A 15,207-nucleotide genomic window follows, 5' to 3' on the forward strand; every position below is an offset into this window, starting at 1 on the left:
CTTGCAATTTCCGTTTCTTGATTACCTTTTCATGCTTCTCTTCATTCTTGTGTTTGAAAGTCACATTTTCTATTCGGCTCTGGTCTTTTCACTGAGAGAGCTTGAAAGTCCTCTATTTTATTGAAAATCCATATTTTGCCTTGGAGCATGATACTCAGCTTTGCTGGGTAGGTGATTCTTGGTTTTAATCCTAGCTCCATTGACCTCTGGAATATCATATTCCAAGCCTTTCGGTCCCTTAATGTGGAAGCTGCTAGATCCTGTGTCATCCTGATTATTTTTCCACAATACTCAAATTGTTTCTTTCTGGCTGCTTGCGGTATTTTCTCCTTGACCTGGGAGCTCTGCAATTTGGTGGCAATGTTCCTAGGAGTTTTATTTTTGGGATCTTTTTGAGAAGGAGATCTGTGGATTCTTTCAATTTCTATATTACCCTCTGGCCTGAGACCAGATTTGACTTCAGGAAGATGAATCTTCCTGACTCCATGCCCTGAGCTCTAACCACTTCACCACCTAGCTGCCTTGGCATCTAGTAGGAGCTTAAGAAATTGATTAATTAAATCATTTAATTATAATGGTAATTATTAATAATAATTATAATAATAAATTAATAATCAATTGATTTCTAGAGAGCTTTAAGGTTTGCAGAGCACTTTCCATGCGTTAGCTCATTTGATTCTCTCAGCAACCCTGTGAGGTAGGAGCTCTTATTACCCCCGTTTTACAGAGAAAACGACTGAGGCACAGAGGGGTTAAAAGAGTTGCCAGGGGACACCCAGCTAGGGAGTGCGTGAGGCCCAGGAAGCCTTTGAGAAGGGGAGCCATCATGGCTCCAGGGAAGAAACAGTCCCTGCCCTTAAGGGGCTTACTTTTTAACCAGGGATACATGTTTGCATGTCAGTAAATACACACTCTACAAAGTAGTCTTGCACTGAAGCGAGGGGGGAGGGGCTTTTGCATGTTCTTTGGGAGTTCCCTTCCTTCTTCATGGAAGAGTCCACTAGCCCGGTTTCCCCCCTTCCGTTCCGCCTCCAATGGAACGTGCCGGCTACCCGGCGGCGGAAGGAAGGAGGGAGGTAGATATTCCAGGTTACACTAATCGCTCCCCGATCGCCGAGGCCAGGGAGGAAGCCCTGGCAATCCAGGGGCGTGACTGAGGGATTGACAGTGCCTGGACCCTGCGTGCCGCACGGGCGTGCTCGCGGAGGGTTTTGCGCCTGCGCGGTGCTCGGCGGTCCCTTTCTGGCTCCTCGATCGCCATGGCGCCCGTGGTTAGTATCGCGCTCCATGCGCGGCCTTCCCTGCGAGCCCGCCCCGCGCTCCCTCCTGGGCTCCAGGGATCCGGTCCGACGCGAGCGCGGGCCGGGTGATGGGTGGGGAGGGGGATAGGGGCAGCGCCCAGCCGCCGCGGCCGCCGCTTCTTCCGCCTCGCCGGGGTTCGGCTGCAGCACGCTGCTTGGGAAGGAGGTCGAGGCCGGGGCCTGGCGCCCACAGGGGCTCGGGCCGGCTTTGGGGGCGGCTTCCCGCGGACGCCGCGCCGGGTTCAGCCCGATGGGGCCCCGCCGGAGTTGGGGCTGCCCGCGCACCACGCCGGGCCTCCTGCCCCGGATGTGGCCTGGGGGCCGCGCGCGCCTGCCGGTCTCAGCCTCCGTTCCCTGGGCTTCAGTGTACTCCTTTGCAAACCGGGGGACGGGGAACTGGGGGTCGCGTTCTGGGACCACCGCCCCGGCTCCCTCTGGGCGAGTTCTGGGGCTGGACTTGGGGTCCGAGGTTCCCAGCCAGTCCCCAGGCGGGTTTCTGGGCGGGTCGCAGAACTTCTCTGAGCCTCAGTTTCCCTGTCTGTAAAATGGGAATGATAACCGCCCCTACGGCGCAGTCATGTTTCAGGATGGAACGAGTTTCTGCAAACTGGAAAGCACGTGAGGACACGAGCTTTTGTCGTTCCTGGACTTGAAGCTTGTGTGGGTTCTTCTAACCTTAGTCCATTAAGGGGTTTATCATTTGGTTCTATGTGACCCATAAATGAACCCTGGTGTGGTTAGAGAACCAGCCTGGAAGCCAGGAAGAGCTGGGTTCAAGTCCCACCTTGTAACCCCGAGCAAGGCTGCTAGACTGCATTATTAGGTGGGGTTTCCTCAGTCTTTCCCCATCTCTTTTGGCTAACTTGGTGATGTCCCCCTCCTCCCTTCCCCCCTTCCCTAGCTTTTGCATAATAACCAGAATTCCTCCTTCAGACTTGAGGAACACTCTGTCGTGTCTCCCTGGGAACATTGCCTTGCTTTTCGGTGCTTGTGTTTTAACCTGTAAGCTTCTTGAGGGCAGGGACCGTGTTTTGGGTGAATTTTGCTTCTCCCATAATCCAGCACGATTCCATAAGCCACATGTAATCGCCTGTTCTTTGGGAACTACAGTGACTGGAGGAGTTAAGTTTCTGATTGGTAGGGTCTCTAGCACTTTTACACCGTCTTAGTAAGCTTAAGTAAAGTAGTAAGGGTCAACTGTTTTTTGATTGGAAATTTTAAAAGGTCACCAGTTTTGTGATGGCTGCCGCAGTGAAGAGTTGATGGGCACAAGGCATGTCCTCCGAAGTCATTGGCCCCAGTCTTTGCTTCTGTCTCTTAATAGTCATGTGACAGGCAAGGCACTTACCATCTCATATCCTGTTTTTCCTCTGTAAATCCAATGGGGATTTAGAATAGGCCCCTTTCAGTTCTTTATAACATTTTGTGATTCTAAAAGAGGGTCTCTAAGCACTATGACTAAGTGTCATTGAAGAGCAGCTTAATTTTGTGATGTGTTACCCTTTTTTCCCTAACCTGATCCGTAAAAGGGGGATTATAACACCACCTAGGGTTGTAGTGAGGATCAAATAAGAAAATAATTACGAAGCACTTAGCACAGTCCCTGGCACAAAGTATTTGTTGTATAAGTATTAGCTGTTAAGATTGCTTTCATTAGTCTTTCAGCCTTGCTAAGTTTCTACTTTGAATGTTTTAAGAGTTGAATAATTGGAGTACGTGTGTATACACTATTATTGGTTGCTTAGGGGACTCCTGATTAAAGATTAACCCCATTTAAAAGGTAGGATGTCTTTAAGAATTGGAGATAAAAATATAAAACTTAATTTATTTCTCAATTGCAAAATTGTTCGGTACCCACTATGTGCTAGTCACTGGAGATTTAAAGGTGCGAACAGGATAGGCCCTGCCCTTTAGGGGTTTATAACCAAGTGGGAGTGGTGAGTGGGGTGACAGAACCAGATATCAACAATATGCACATTAGGAAATTATTACATACATGAGAGAAGTTAAACAGGAGGGAGAGATCTCTTTTAGTTCAGGGGATGTGGGAAGGTTTCTTGGGCAGTGGGGTTACAGTAGTAAGTTGCTGCAATCTGAGAACTCCGTCACAAAGCTAGGAAAGGAGCAAGAAAGGGCAGCCACAGTTATGAGACCTCAGAAATAACACTTTCCCACGACTCTTATTCAAAGCGTATAGAGTAAAAGTTCCAGAATGGTTTGACTAGATCCAGGCACATACTTCCATGCCAGGGATTTTTAGCCTGTCAGCCTCCTGCTAAGAAATAACCGTCCTCTTTTACAGAACTTGAGACTGGAGGAACCAGACACTGCTTGACTCCTTTAAAGTTCGAAGTTTTGGGAATATTGCTTTTGATTGTAGGCCCCCCCCCGCCATGCCCCCATATGTATTTGGGGTTTAGCCACTCACACGCAATATTTGTGTTTTTCTGTAGAAGAAATCTGTGATCAAGGGCGGCAAAAAAAAGAAGCAAGTCCTCAAATTTACCCTGGATTGTACCCATCCTGTGGAAGATGGGATTATGGATGCAGCTAATTTTGTAAGTTATATTTCCGAAGCTGTTTATTTCTTAAACTGTAATAAACTCTTTGCCTTAGTATGTAAGTATAGGTGTGTGGGTTGCTTTCTGGAAATGACTTAAGAAGCAGCAAGTATCTTAATGACCAGACAATTTTATTTTTTAAAGACAGGAAACAAGGTATTGCAGGAGCTAATTTTCTGGACTCAGGTTGTCTGGAAATGACTTGAAGGTTTATTATAGGGTTAGCATCTCAGCTGTGGAGCCGAAGCGCTGAGACTGCCTGCTAGGCTTGGAGTCAGGAAGACTCATCTTCCCGAGTTCTAATGTGGCTCAGACATTTACTAGCTCGGTGACCCTGGGCAAGTGACCTAACCCTGTTTGCCTCAGTTTCCTTATCTCTAAAGTGAACTAGAGAAGGAAATGGCAAACCACTCCAGTATCTTTGCCAAGAAAACCCCAGTGGGGGTCAGACGTGACTGACTGAAAAACAACTGAAGGACAACATGGAGGTGCTGTATGTGAACTAGCCTTTGGAGGTCACTGCTTTTGGTGATTTGGCTTTAGATTTTGGAATGCATTTTGGCATCTTCTGAATTAAAATACTACTGCTGTCTTTGGTTTAAAGTTCTTCTGACCTCTTCTTGAGCTAGCATCATTCAGGTACTAATTTATTGCATCTCTGCTTTGCTTTCTCCCCCCTTTTCCCCATGAGAACCTAGACAAATGAAAATCCATGCAGAAATTAATCCACTTCTGCCGTGTGAGGTTGTCATTCAGATCCTTGGTCTCTTTGCTTTCAGCACCTATTGGTGAGGAGAACTCAAGCATACACTGTATGGAGAAGACTCCCAAGTATCCTTTTCCTCTTAAATATTCTCTTCTTCCTAAATATCCTCCCCCCCCCAAAAAGTATTTGTAAAAATAAAGATTCCTAATTCCTACCTGTAGGCTTAACCTGTTTTAAAATAATGCTTTAGAGAACACAGTCGGTGTAGTTCCTTGTAATTTGTAGGATATCTGGGTTGAGAAGTTGAGAACCCATTTCATCCCGCCCATACCAGAACAAAAATCTCTACACTGTGAGAGAAATGGTCATCCAGTCTTGATTTGAAGACTTACAGTGAGGGGAGCAGTGGTACAGTAGAAAGAACACTGGATTTGGCCTTGGACACCTGCCTTTAAATCCTGTTTCTGCCAGTTATCACTTCTGTAACCTTGGGCAAGTCATTAGCTCCTAGGGCAGGGGTGGGGAACCTTCGGCCCTCTAGGTCCTCAACTGCAGCCCTCTGAGTCCAAACTTCTAAAAGTGAAGTTTGAATTCAAAGGGTCACACTTGAGGACCTAGCTAGAGGGCCACAAGTGGCCTCAAGGCCGCAGGTTCCCCACTGCTGCTCTAGGGGCTTCCATTTTGTCAGCTGTCAGATGAGGGGAATCCAGCTAGAAGAATTAAGATTTCTTTCACTTGTGAATATTTGACTTATTTCGACATGATCTTTGTAGACAGCCCATTCCATTTTTAGGCCTAGTTGTTAGGAGCATTTTCTTTTATCTCTGGCTGAAACCTGCTTTGTCTGCTTCCCTCTTAACCCCTCCGTCCTCCCACCCCATCCCACCCCATCACATCACACAGGATGGTTCCTGGTTGTGCCTTCTGGGGTCAGGAAGAACAAGCAGACTCCTTTTTCCAGGCCTAGTTTCAACTGGTCCTTACTGCTCCTGCACGGCAATACTTGGATTTTTCCTATGATGAATACTGTCACTCCACTGAGGCAGTGCTCTGCCCCCCCTTCTCTCTCCACCCCTCTCCATCTTCTCAGCAGAAGGCCTTGCCTCCTGCTTTAATGAGAACATGGAGGCTGACCGTCGTAAGCATCCTCTTTCCTCTACTGTTCCTCAGAAGCTCTCTTTGCCTTTTCTTGATTTTCCCCATTTGCTCTGCTCTCTGATGAAATGTTCTTTCCCCTCGTTGAGAACAACCCTTTTGCTTGTACTTTTGCTCCTTCTTTCCCTCAGTTATTCTTTTTTTTTTATTTTTTGTCTTTATCCCTTGGCTTTTTCCTTTTTCCAGGCACGACCTGGTCTTCCCCATACTGGAGAAGACTTTGCTTGACTCTACCAAATTCCTGTGACAGTGAGTCCTTACTCCCTGCCTCCATTTCCTTACCTTCTACTCTCTAAATTCCTGACAGTCTGACTTCCCATTTCACCACTTGACGAAAACTGCTTTCTCTAATAACCTTTTCTCAGTCCTCATTTTCCTTGACACAGCTGTCTGGTTTTTGTCACTGTTGACCATTTTCTTTTCCCGGACTTTTGTGATACTGCTCTATCTTGGCTCTCCTATGGGTCTGACCTGTCCTCAATTCACTTTGCTCTGTTATTATCCTTCTGGACATCTCCTCTCCCTCCCCTCCCATTGCCTTTCTGTATTCTCAGTGATCACATTAGCTCCCACATAGTAGTTACACTGTACAGATAATTCCCAGATCTATGCATCTCCACTCCAGGTCACATAACTCAATCGATGTACCTAAAACAAGGCATTACATTTCTTCCTAAAGCCGTCCTTCCACCTGATTTTCCTGTTTCTGTCTAAAGTACTATGATTCTTCAAAGGGCCTTAGGTTTGCAAACTCAGAATTTTCCAGAATGCGTCCTTCATCCCCCTTCCCTGTCCTCAGCTCTCATCCTATGGATTGACAAGCTCCCAACATTTCCCAGATCTTTCCCTTCTCTGCTCCCACAGGTTCTACTGTGGTTCAGGGCATCATCGCACTTGCCTAGATTAATGAATTGGCCTTGCATTTGGTCTGTCTGCCTTCAGCCTCTCACTGCTCCAAGCCGTTTTCTGTACAAATGCCCACTGGATTTTCCTGTAACAGACCTGACCCTCTTCCTTCCCTTCTTCCCATCCCTCTGAAGACCCCCATGGACTCCTTGTTGCCTCTAGGAAAAAAAACATGAACCTCTCAAACTATTCAGCCCTTTCCTATCTTTCTAGACTTATTTTCTGTCACTTCCCTTTACACACACACATTATATTCAGAGAATGCCCTGTCTTCTATTCCCCTTGTGTGATACTCCATCTGTGACCCTTCTATTTTTCTACAAACTGCCTGCACCCATTCTTGGAATGCACAGCTGGGAGGCTCAGTGGATAGAGTGCTGGGCCTGGAGTCTGAATGACTGGGGTTCAAATCAAGCCTCAAAAACTTGTTAGTTGTGTGACTCCGGGCAAGTCACTGCCTCTGCCCACCTCTGTTTCTTTGTCTGTATGATGGGGATGTACCTATCTTCCAGGGATGTTGTGAGGATCAGATGAGGTAATACTTGTAAAGGGGTTTAGCACTGTGCTGGGCCTATAGTGGGTGCTTGCTTGTTTTCTTTCTTCCTTCCTCTCTCCCTTCCTTCTTCCCTCCCTTCACCCCCTCCTTCTCCCTCCCTCCAACCCCTCCTTCTCCCTTCCTCTTTCCCTTCCTTCCTTTCTTCCCTCCATTTCTCCTTCCTTCCATCCTTCCTTCCTTCCTTCCTTCCCTCCTTCCTGCCTGCCTCCCTCCCCCCTCCGAGAATCCCTAGCTTTTTTCAAAGTGCAAGTTCAGGTGCTGTTTCCTATAGAAGTCTTTCCTGATTCCCCCTCTCCCCCAGTTATTATCTTCTCCCTCTTACTTTGCATTACTTTATATATACTTGGTATTTATGTTGTCATGCTGGCTTCCCTCTTGGCTGAGATGATGAGGGAAGGCATTCCAGGCACGCCACCGTGTGCTGGCTTCTTGGATTGCATCTGTCCTGAGCTTGTTAGTGTGTTTTTGACCACATGTCACACTTTGGATTCCTCCTGGGCTTGCAGCTCACTGAATCCCCAGATTTTTTTTTTCAGATGAATGATAGACACGGACACACCCTATCTTTTATTTGTGAGTTGATTTTTAAAATCCAAGTGTAAGACATTGCCTGCCTCCCAGCAGGTCTCCTGACCTGTTGAAGTCTTTAGGGTGCATCCCCTCTCTTTCACCTCTTGCTTTTAACTGAGCCCTTCATCTGCATGTCCTCTGTAAATGTGATGAGCATTATTTAAGTCATTGATAAAAATGATAAATGTCATATAGCCAAGGATGTACGTATCCCCTAGGTATGCCTAGATACTAGATATCTATGTAGATATCAAACTCTTAATGACCGTTCTTTGTTCCAGCCCTGCAGCCAGTACTTGTACTATGTTTAACCTTCATCTTTCCGCCCCGTACATGAAGGCAACATGAGAAACTTTAGCAAATACTTGCCTGGAATCTGTCATTCTCTGTCTTCCAGTCTAGTAAGAGAAACTTGGGCATGGCCTGCTCCTGATAAAACCGGCCGCTCTCCTGGTGATGTTTCAGGATTTGACCTGGAATCAGTGATACTTTGCAGGGTCCAGTCTCCCTCCTATTTTTTGACAATTAATGGTTTGGAAATCACATCCCATAGTTTCCTGGGGTGGAGGTTGAGTTAGGCGACTTGAGCTTACTATTGTCCTGTGATTGATAGGACTTTTTTCTATCTCTTTATTTGTGTAATCAGCTTCGTTAACTCTTTATGTTCTGGCTTTTCTCTTTGGTAGAGAAAATGGAAACAAAACAAGCATTAAGCACACCTTTCTCATCTCTCTTCTGTGCATCTTTGGCTGTGGTTCCATTTTTCTTTGATCCTCTTTTCCCTCCCCCGATAGTTTATAAAACAAAACGATTCTTTTTGTTGGCATATGGGCCTTAATATACCAGGACCTTCTTCCCTTGGCAACCACAGTAGCTCATTTTACAGTCTCACAATTCTGATGCTCTTTCTAGAGATCCTGATCACGGATTCATCTGCTTCCTTCGTCATTTTGGATTGATCTGCGTCCTTTCCTTGCTTTCAGGTTGTCGTGTCATTTAAAAATCACAGGTGGTTGATGAGTAATAACTTATGTACCCTCTACATTCTCGGCCACTCCCTTCTCTGGTACTGGAGTTATTTCTCTTTTTGTTTATAAGTTGTGATGGGAAAATAAAAAATATTTGTAAAGCACTTTGCATACCTGAAAGGGCTGTCCCAAAGCTACCTAGTATTATTTGAACTGCTAATACTCTTTCTGAACGTCATTACCATAATGCTTCCACCCACATTGCCTCCTTGTTACAGTTTAAATCCTAGTGTTCACAGCCCTCTCTCACTTGACCTGATTGTTTTGCTTGCACTCCATCCCATCATCTTCCATCATGATCACTGCTTTCCATCCAGCTCCTAAGTGGCTAGTTCTTTGCTGGGTCCCCATTTTAGTCTCAGTGCCCTCAACACCTAGTGTATCCTGCACTGTATCATTGTCTGTGTTGACTCTTAAATGATGACAGCTTTTCTTTGTTGTCGTGAAAGATCTTGCCTTCCATTTTTTCTGTACTTCATGGATCTGTGATGATTGTCTTGGTGTGAGTTCTCTCACGCCAGCAGAGCAGGTCATGGCCCCCGGCTCTCATGAAGCATGGACCTCTTTAAATTTCTTAGCAGGGCCGTTCTCAGACAACAGAAGTACAGTGCATGGACACCAGTGCCGTGCCCGTACGTGTGAGGCACCTGAGTGTAGATGAAAGGTGCTGGCTCAGTTTTCAGGTTAGATTTTAATTGCAGATCTCCATGTTGTTAGTGGCCTGGTGGTGCTTCCTTTCTGACTTCTCAGTGACCTTCCCCTCCCATACCTCCTCAGAGGTTGAAAACCTAAGGAAGTAGCAAGAGTAATCTCAGTGACTTTGGTTTTCTTATTTAGCTACTAATTTTACCAAAAGTTCTGAGTTCAGATTTGTTTTGTAAATTTGCCTTGATGGCCATAATTGTTTTTTTTTATATTTTTTTTGCAGGGGTAAGGCAGGGCAATTGGGGTTAAGTGACTTGCCCAAGGTCACACAGCTAGTAAGTGTGTCAAGTGTCTGAGGCTGGATTTGAACCCAGCTCCTCCCTGACTCCAGGGCCGGTGCTCTGCTCACTGCGCCACCTCGCTGCCCCTTACGGCCATAATTGTTGTACTATTTGGGCCCACACACTCTTGGTCTTTCCTGGCATCTTTTTTTTCCTCTTAGTAACCATCTCAGTTTCTTGAAACATCTTTTCTGTTTTCTCACCCTTTTATTATTCCTTCCCTCCCCCCCCCCTTGGAGTACAGGGAGAGTCTTGTCAGTATATAGAAACTAGCAGCAAGAATATACAGTGTGGTGAAGTACAGTCCCTTGGAACTAAGATTTTGGAAGTCCTAGGACTTCATCTGATTGCTGATAGTCATTGTTTTGGAAAAACCAGGAGCGTCCCAGTTCCCTTGCATTTAGAATCTGAAGAGCTGAAATGGTAGGTCCTGGGGTGAGGCACCCTCCTCAGGCCCTCTCTCATTTTTACAGGAGCAGTTCTTACAAGAACGAATCAAAGTGAATGGAAAAGCTGGCAACCTCGGGGGCGGAGTTGTGACCATTGAGAGAAGCAAGAGCAAGATCACCGTGACGTCAGAGGTGCCGTTTTCTAAAAGGTGAGAGGGCAAGTGATGGGAGAGCAAGTGAAAGTGGCACCTAGAAGTGGGCCCTGTGTGCCCCACCATGGCCCCGAGGCTTCTCTCCCAGGCGGTGCTATGGGAGAGCAAGTGCTTGGCCCAGGCATTGAATGGCTTCTTGATTGGGGTGAGGTGAGAGGAGGCATTCTGCCTTGGTCTTTGCAGATCTCCCATGAGCTCTGCATCTCAGATGAACAGTTTCTCACCTGTCAGATGGAGCTCCTGCACTTGGGTGCTGACCTCACTGGGTTTGTAAAGGCACACATAAACAGCGACTTCTAAACAAAAGGGGAGACCTTGTAGACACATGTGGTCTCTTTTGGGGAGCTTAGGAAAATCTTAGAGCTAGCCAACATCCTTTTTAACACTTTGATTGGAAATGAAAGCTTTCCCCAAAGTGTTTCAGGGCAAATCGAAGTGGTTTAGGATTTTTCTTTAATCCTTATGCTGAATCTCAGTGATAAGTTTGTCCTGAGTCTAATCATATGAAGCTAGTATTAACTGGAAGCCTTAAGGGGACGAGCACACTAGGGTTTTAAAATGTATCTTCATGTTTGATGCCTCCCGAAATATGTCTGTCTCCCAGATGAAAGTAACATTTGTTTTTGTTGTTTGAGGAGCATCAGTTACTTGGTTACATTGGGCTGATATTTTCTTTCTGAATGCTAAGTAGGAAGGTCTCAAATTTGCTTTCATCTCTAGCTTTGTCAGGCTAATGGTGTTCCTTTTCACTCAGATAAAATCAACTACCCATCTGGATTCAGGGACTCCCCTGTGTTTGTTCTGAAAGAAAAGTACATAGAAACAGAGAGCCTGAGGAAATGGCTGGTCCTCTTCCCCTGCTTCTTCTAGGCAGGAGGTACGCAAGTGCTTCTACAATGGTGGATTTGCAGTGGATGTCTGCAGAACCCTTAAGAGTGTCATGGAGAGAGCCTAGAGTTAAACTCTGTCCTTCAGTGTTTAATGACCACCCTTTGCTGCAAGCAAATTTTCCTATATAGCTAACCTGATTCCTCCTCCATATTAAGCCCATCTCAGCTTGTTTCTGACCTTAGTGGAGAGGGAGAGAAAGTCATTAATAATAGCCAGGTCCACACTCTTGGTCATTTCTGGCATCTTTTTTTCCTCTTAGTAACCATCTCAGTTTCTTGAAACGTCTTTTCTGTTTTCTCACCCTTTTATTATTCCTCCCCTCCCCCTCTGTTAGAGTACAGGGAGAGCCTTGACAGTATATAGAAGCTAGCAGCAAGAATATACAGAGTGGTGAAATACAGTCCCCTGGACCTAAGACAACCGTTTGCGTGTTCGGCATTTCCAATCAGCAACTTAATTGGGTGATGGAGTAATATTTTACAGAGTTCTTAGATTTCCTGGCTCAGCGTGGGTGATTTTCTTTTTCATCTTCTTTGGGGAAAATCCTTTATTCCAGTGACCTTTGGGGACTTAACTAACACGCATTTAAGGAGCTGTCATCAAACAATAGGGGACCCCTGGCTAAGGTCCAGAGTGGAAACCAGAAGTCATATCACTAGATAACGCATTAAAATGGCCGCAGGTCCTTTTTGCATTGTAATGGCTGGCATTTTACAGTTGGATGTTGAGAGCCAGTTGCTGCCTTCAAGGAGACTTGTAACTTAAAAGGCAAGATAAACAGAGTGAGTGATAGTGACTTATTTGGTCTCTGGCAGAACAAAACTGATCAAACCTCCAAATAAATTAACTCCCGAGAGATGGAGTTTTATGCTAGTAAGGTGATGGCCATAAGAGAGGATCTGTATGGATTCCGTTTTGGAGATGACTGAAATAATGTTGACTCCTGCAGGAAGATTGAGAGTAAGGGTGATGAGCTATATCACTTGGAGCTCTTTGGAAAACTGAATGATCGATGAGTTAAAGACATTAACATTAGGTCTTTGCCCATCAGCTTGAGTCTATGATGTCTTTCTGCAGCAGTCTCTAAAAGCCATATACTAACTATTCCCTGTTAGATGGGCCCCTCTTGTATCTCTTTAGTCTTCTATCTGTTGGTAATTGAACTGCCAGTACTGTGGTTGAGATCTCCCGATACTCAAGTCTGGTTTTGGCTCCTTACTTGGGAATGTTTGAGACCAGCCTTCAGGCTCTCTGCTCTCTATGCAAGGTGGGACAGATGTCACACTCAGAGGCCTGGGTGTTGGCGCATGTGGTGAGTGTGGTGATGAAGGGGAGGGTTGTTGCAGAGCTCTCGCCTCTCTTGAGTGACCTGCTGTGCAGCCTAGTCACCCAGCATCCTCTTTCTGCAGGTATTTGAAGTACCTGACAAAGAAGTACTTAAAGAAGAACAATCTTCGAGATTGGCTTCGGGTGGTGGCCAATAGCAAGGAGAGTTACGAATTACGGTACTTCCAGATCAACCAGGATGAAGAAGAGGAAGAGGAGGAGGATTAAACCCTCTTGGGTCTGGAAACGTTTTGTATATGATCTCGAATAAAACTTGAACCAAAGTGGTGGTTATCCTTGTCTTTCTGCACTGTGGATTGTACAGGATACTGGAAACAATTGGAAAGGGCTTTGGTTGGGCTGCTGTGCACTCATCAACACTGAGCTGCTTCTGCTTGGGGATTTCAGTTTGGAATGTAACTGCCAAATTGGAAGTGGAAAAAAAAAAGGGACCTGATGCAAATTCTGACTGCTTTTAACAGGTCGACAAGGGCCTTCTGCTTAGAAGAAGGCAGTCAGAGATTTGAGCCCTTCCACTTGCTGACTTTGGAGGAAAGTGTTCCCTCAATTAGTAAGTCTTGTCTGTCTCTTTCCTCAAGGAAATTGATATACAATTGATACAAATCTGGGGGCTCTTAGTTCATTAAAACAACCACAACTGATTTCCCTTTGAAGCATTTTAAATCAGATTGGAAACTGTTACTTGAATAAAAGTACTTACAAAAAAATTCCTGGGACATTTGGCTGAATTCCCTGTTTTTGATGAAAAATTAGACCTGGACAGGAAGCTGCTTTGAATAGCCCTTTTCCTATCCAAAGTAAAAGACAGTCCATTATCTTGAATGACAATCTGTCCTGCAGAATTGGGCATGGGGTGTGACAAAGGTATGATTTAAATGGAGTAAGTCTGTACAAGGATATATCAGTCAATAGCCATTGTTGGAAAAATCCTCTTATTTTTGCTGTGCAGCTGCAGACAGTTGCTTCCAGCAGGGGGAGCCAGAGATAAGGAACAGGCCTGTACCAGGCTGTAATGGTGGTCCGCATTGGGTACTGTTGGCCAAAAAGAAAGACTCCATGTTGATAGAATGTGGGAAACTAAGAACTGTTATCAGGAAGCAATTCCTACCAGGCTGGTTCTAGAATAAAAATTGCCTAACAGAAATAACCCTGCGAATTGGCAAACGAGGTAATAGGATAAAGCCTCTGTTCCTGGGGAGGAGACTGAGATAGCCCGTCTCCATTTAGGTTTTCAATTTGCCATGTAAAATTAGAAATGGGGAGGGATGTAATTAAAGTTCTAATGACATTGCAATGAGAGACTGAAGGGCCACTTTGAGATTGACTTTAAGAAGCATTTTCCAATTTTTTTGGGGAACAGTTCTGGAGCTGTCTCCTGTTTACAATTAAGGGTGCTTGCATGTGTAACACTCCAAATGCCTGCAGCCAATTTCCCTGGCTCAGCAGGGTGGTTGGAGGTGGTGGGCCAGTGGCCAGGAATAAGCTTAAACTAGCTCTAGAATAGACCCACCTGGGAGGTGTCCAACTTTAGCTCCTGCTTGTGGGTTGAGGTAATCATGTGAGAGTTTGGTATTTGGACTTGAGGAAAATGCCTGGACAAATCCCATTGCTTTGTAAATAAATGTGCCTGAAGAAGAGTTGTTTCTGTAGCTCTCCTCTTAAAAGGATTTTCCCAACTTGGAGTTATGGGTCATTCTTTAGAGCAGCACAATGATTATATGTGGCTTTGCCATACTTACTAAATTACATTAAATGTTAGAATTGAGATGTGAGAATATAGCCTGTTCCAGTGACCATCTACTTAAAGCACTGTCTGCAGACATTTCTAGTGGGGTTGTAAAAACATTCTGGGTTGAAAATTGGCAACCAAGAATTTTTTTAATTGAAACTCATCCCAGATTTTAACTTGTATAAGACTTAAGTTCATTGATTTTTTAAAAAGATGCTTTTTTGAGCTCTTGTAATGAGGCGTTTGATCATATTTTATATTAAAGTGGCTAATGTGGCTATGGTTCTTGTGCAAGGACTATTTTTTAAGACCTGACTGCATATTTTTTTTTGCCTTTTGTTTTTTTGCATCACACTCATTTCCAGCATAATCAGAACCAGTTCTATCTTAGAATTTGTCCGTTACTCCATACTGGGATTTACATTTGGAGATCCCAGGGTTCTGCTGTTTATTGCTTATGTGACTTTGGGCAAGACATTTAAACTCTGTGACCTCAGAGGTTATCTCTTCCCATCCCTTTGTTTTAAAGATGAAGAAGCTGAGAGACAGAGAAGTTGTAACTTGCCTTAGGTTTCACAGCCAGTAAGGCCCAAATCCCGAGTCCAGAGCGATCCTTCAATGACTATTAAGTGAGAGGGTTGGGTTTGGGACCTTAGAGGTACCTTCAGTTCTAAACCTGTGACTGTGACCTCTGCGGAGGAGGGGGTGTTTCGTCTTGATCAAGACTGGTCATTGCAATTCATCTGGTGTCATATAAACTTCCTTTGATGCCTTTTGCTTTCCTCCTCGTCATTTCTCCCAGGAGTCCCCTCTCCTGTTGAGCCCTCCTGTGTAACAACATGGAAGCAGACACAATGACCCAATCAGCTT

At 45.1% G+C, this 15,207-nt stretch overlaps 1 protein-coding gene across 1 annotated transcript; it reads left to right on the plus strand.

Moving 5' to 3' along the window:
* The first annotated feature begins 1,178 nt into the window (after positions 1 to 1,178).
* On the plus strand, positions 1,179 to 14,617 carry RPL22 (ribosomal protein L22). Its single transcript, XM_036744368.1, has 4 exons — positions 1,179 to 1,271; positions 3,755 to 3,859; positions 10,243 to 10,367; positions 12,671 to 14,617. The coding sequence occupies exons 1-4, from the start codon at positions 1,260 to 1,262 to the stop codon at positions 12,813 to 12,815; spliced, it is 387 nt and encodes a 128-aa protein (XP_036600263.1). The 5' UTR covers positions 1,179 to 1,259; the 3' UTR covers positions 12,816 to 14,617.
* Positions 14,618 to 15,207: the final 590 nt, after the last annotated feature.

This window comes from Trichosurus vulpecula, chromosome 2, assembly GCF_011100635.1.
Source record: "Trichosurus vulpecula isolate mTriVul1 chromosome 2, mTriVul1.pri, whole genome shotgun sequence".
Lineage (NCBI taxonomy): Eukaryota > Metazoa > Chordata > Mammalia > Diprotodontia > Phalangeridae > Trichosurus > Trichosurus vulpecula.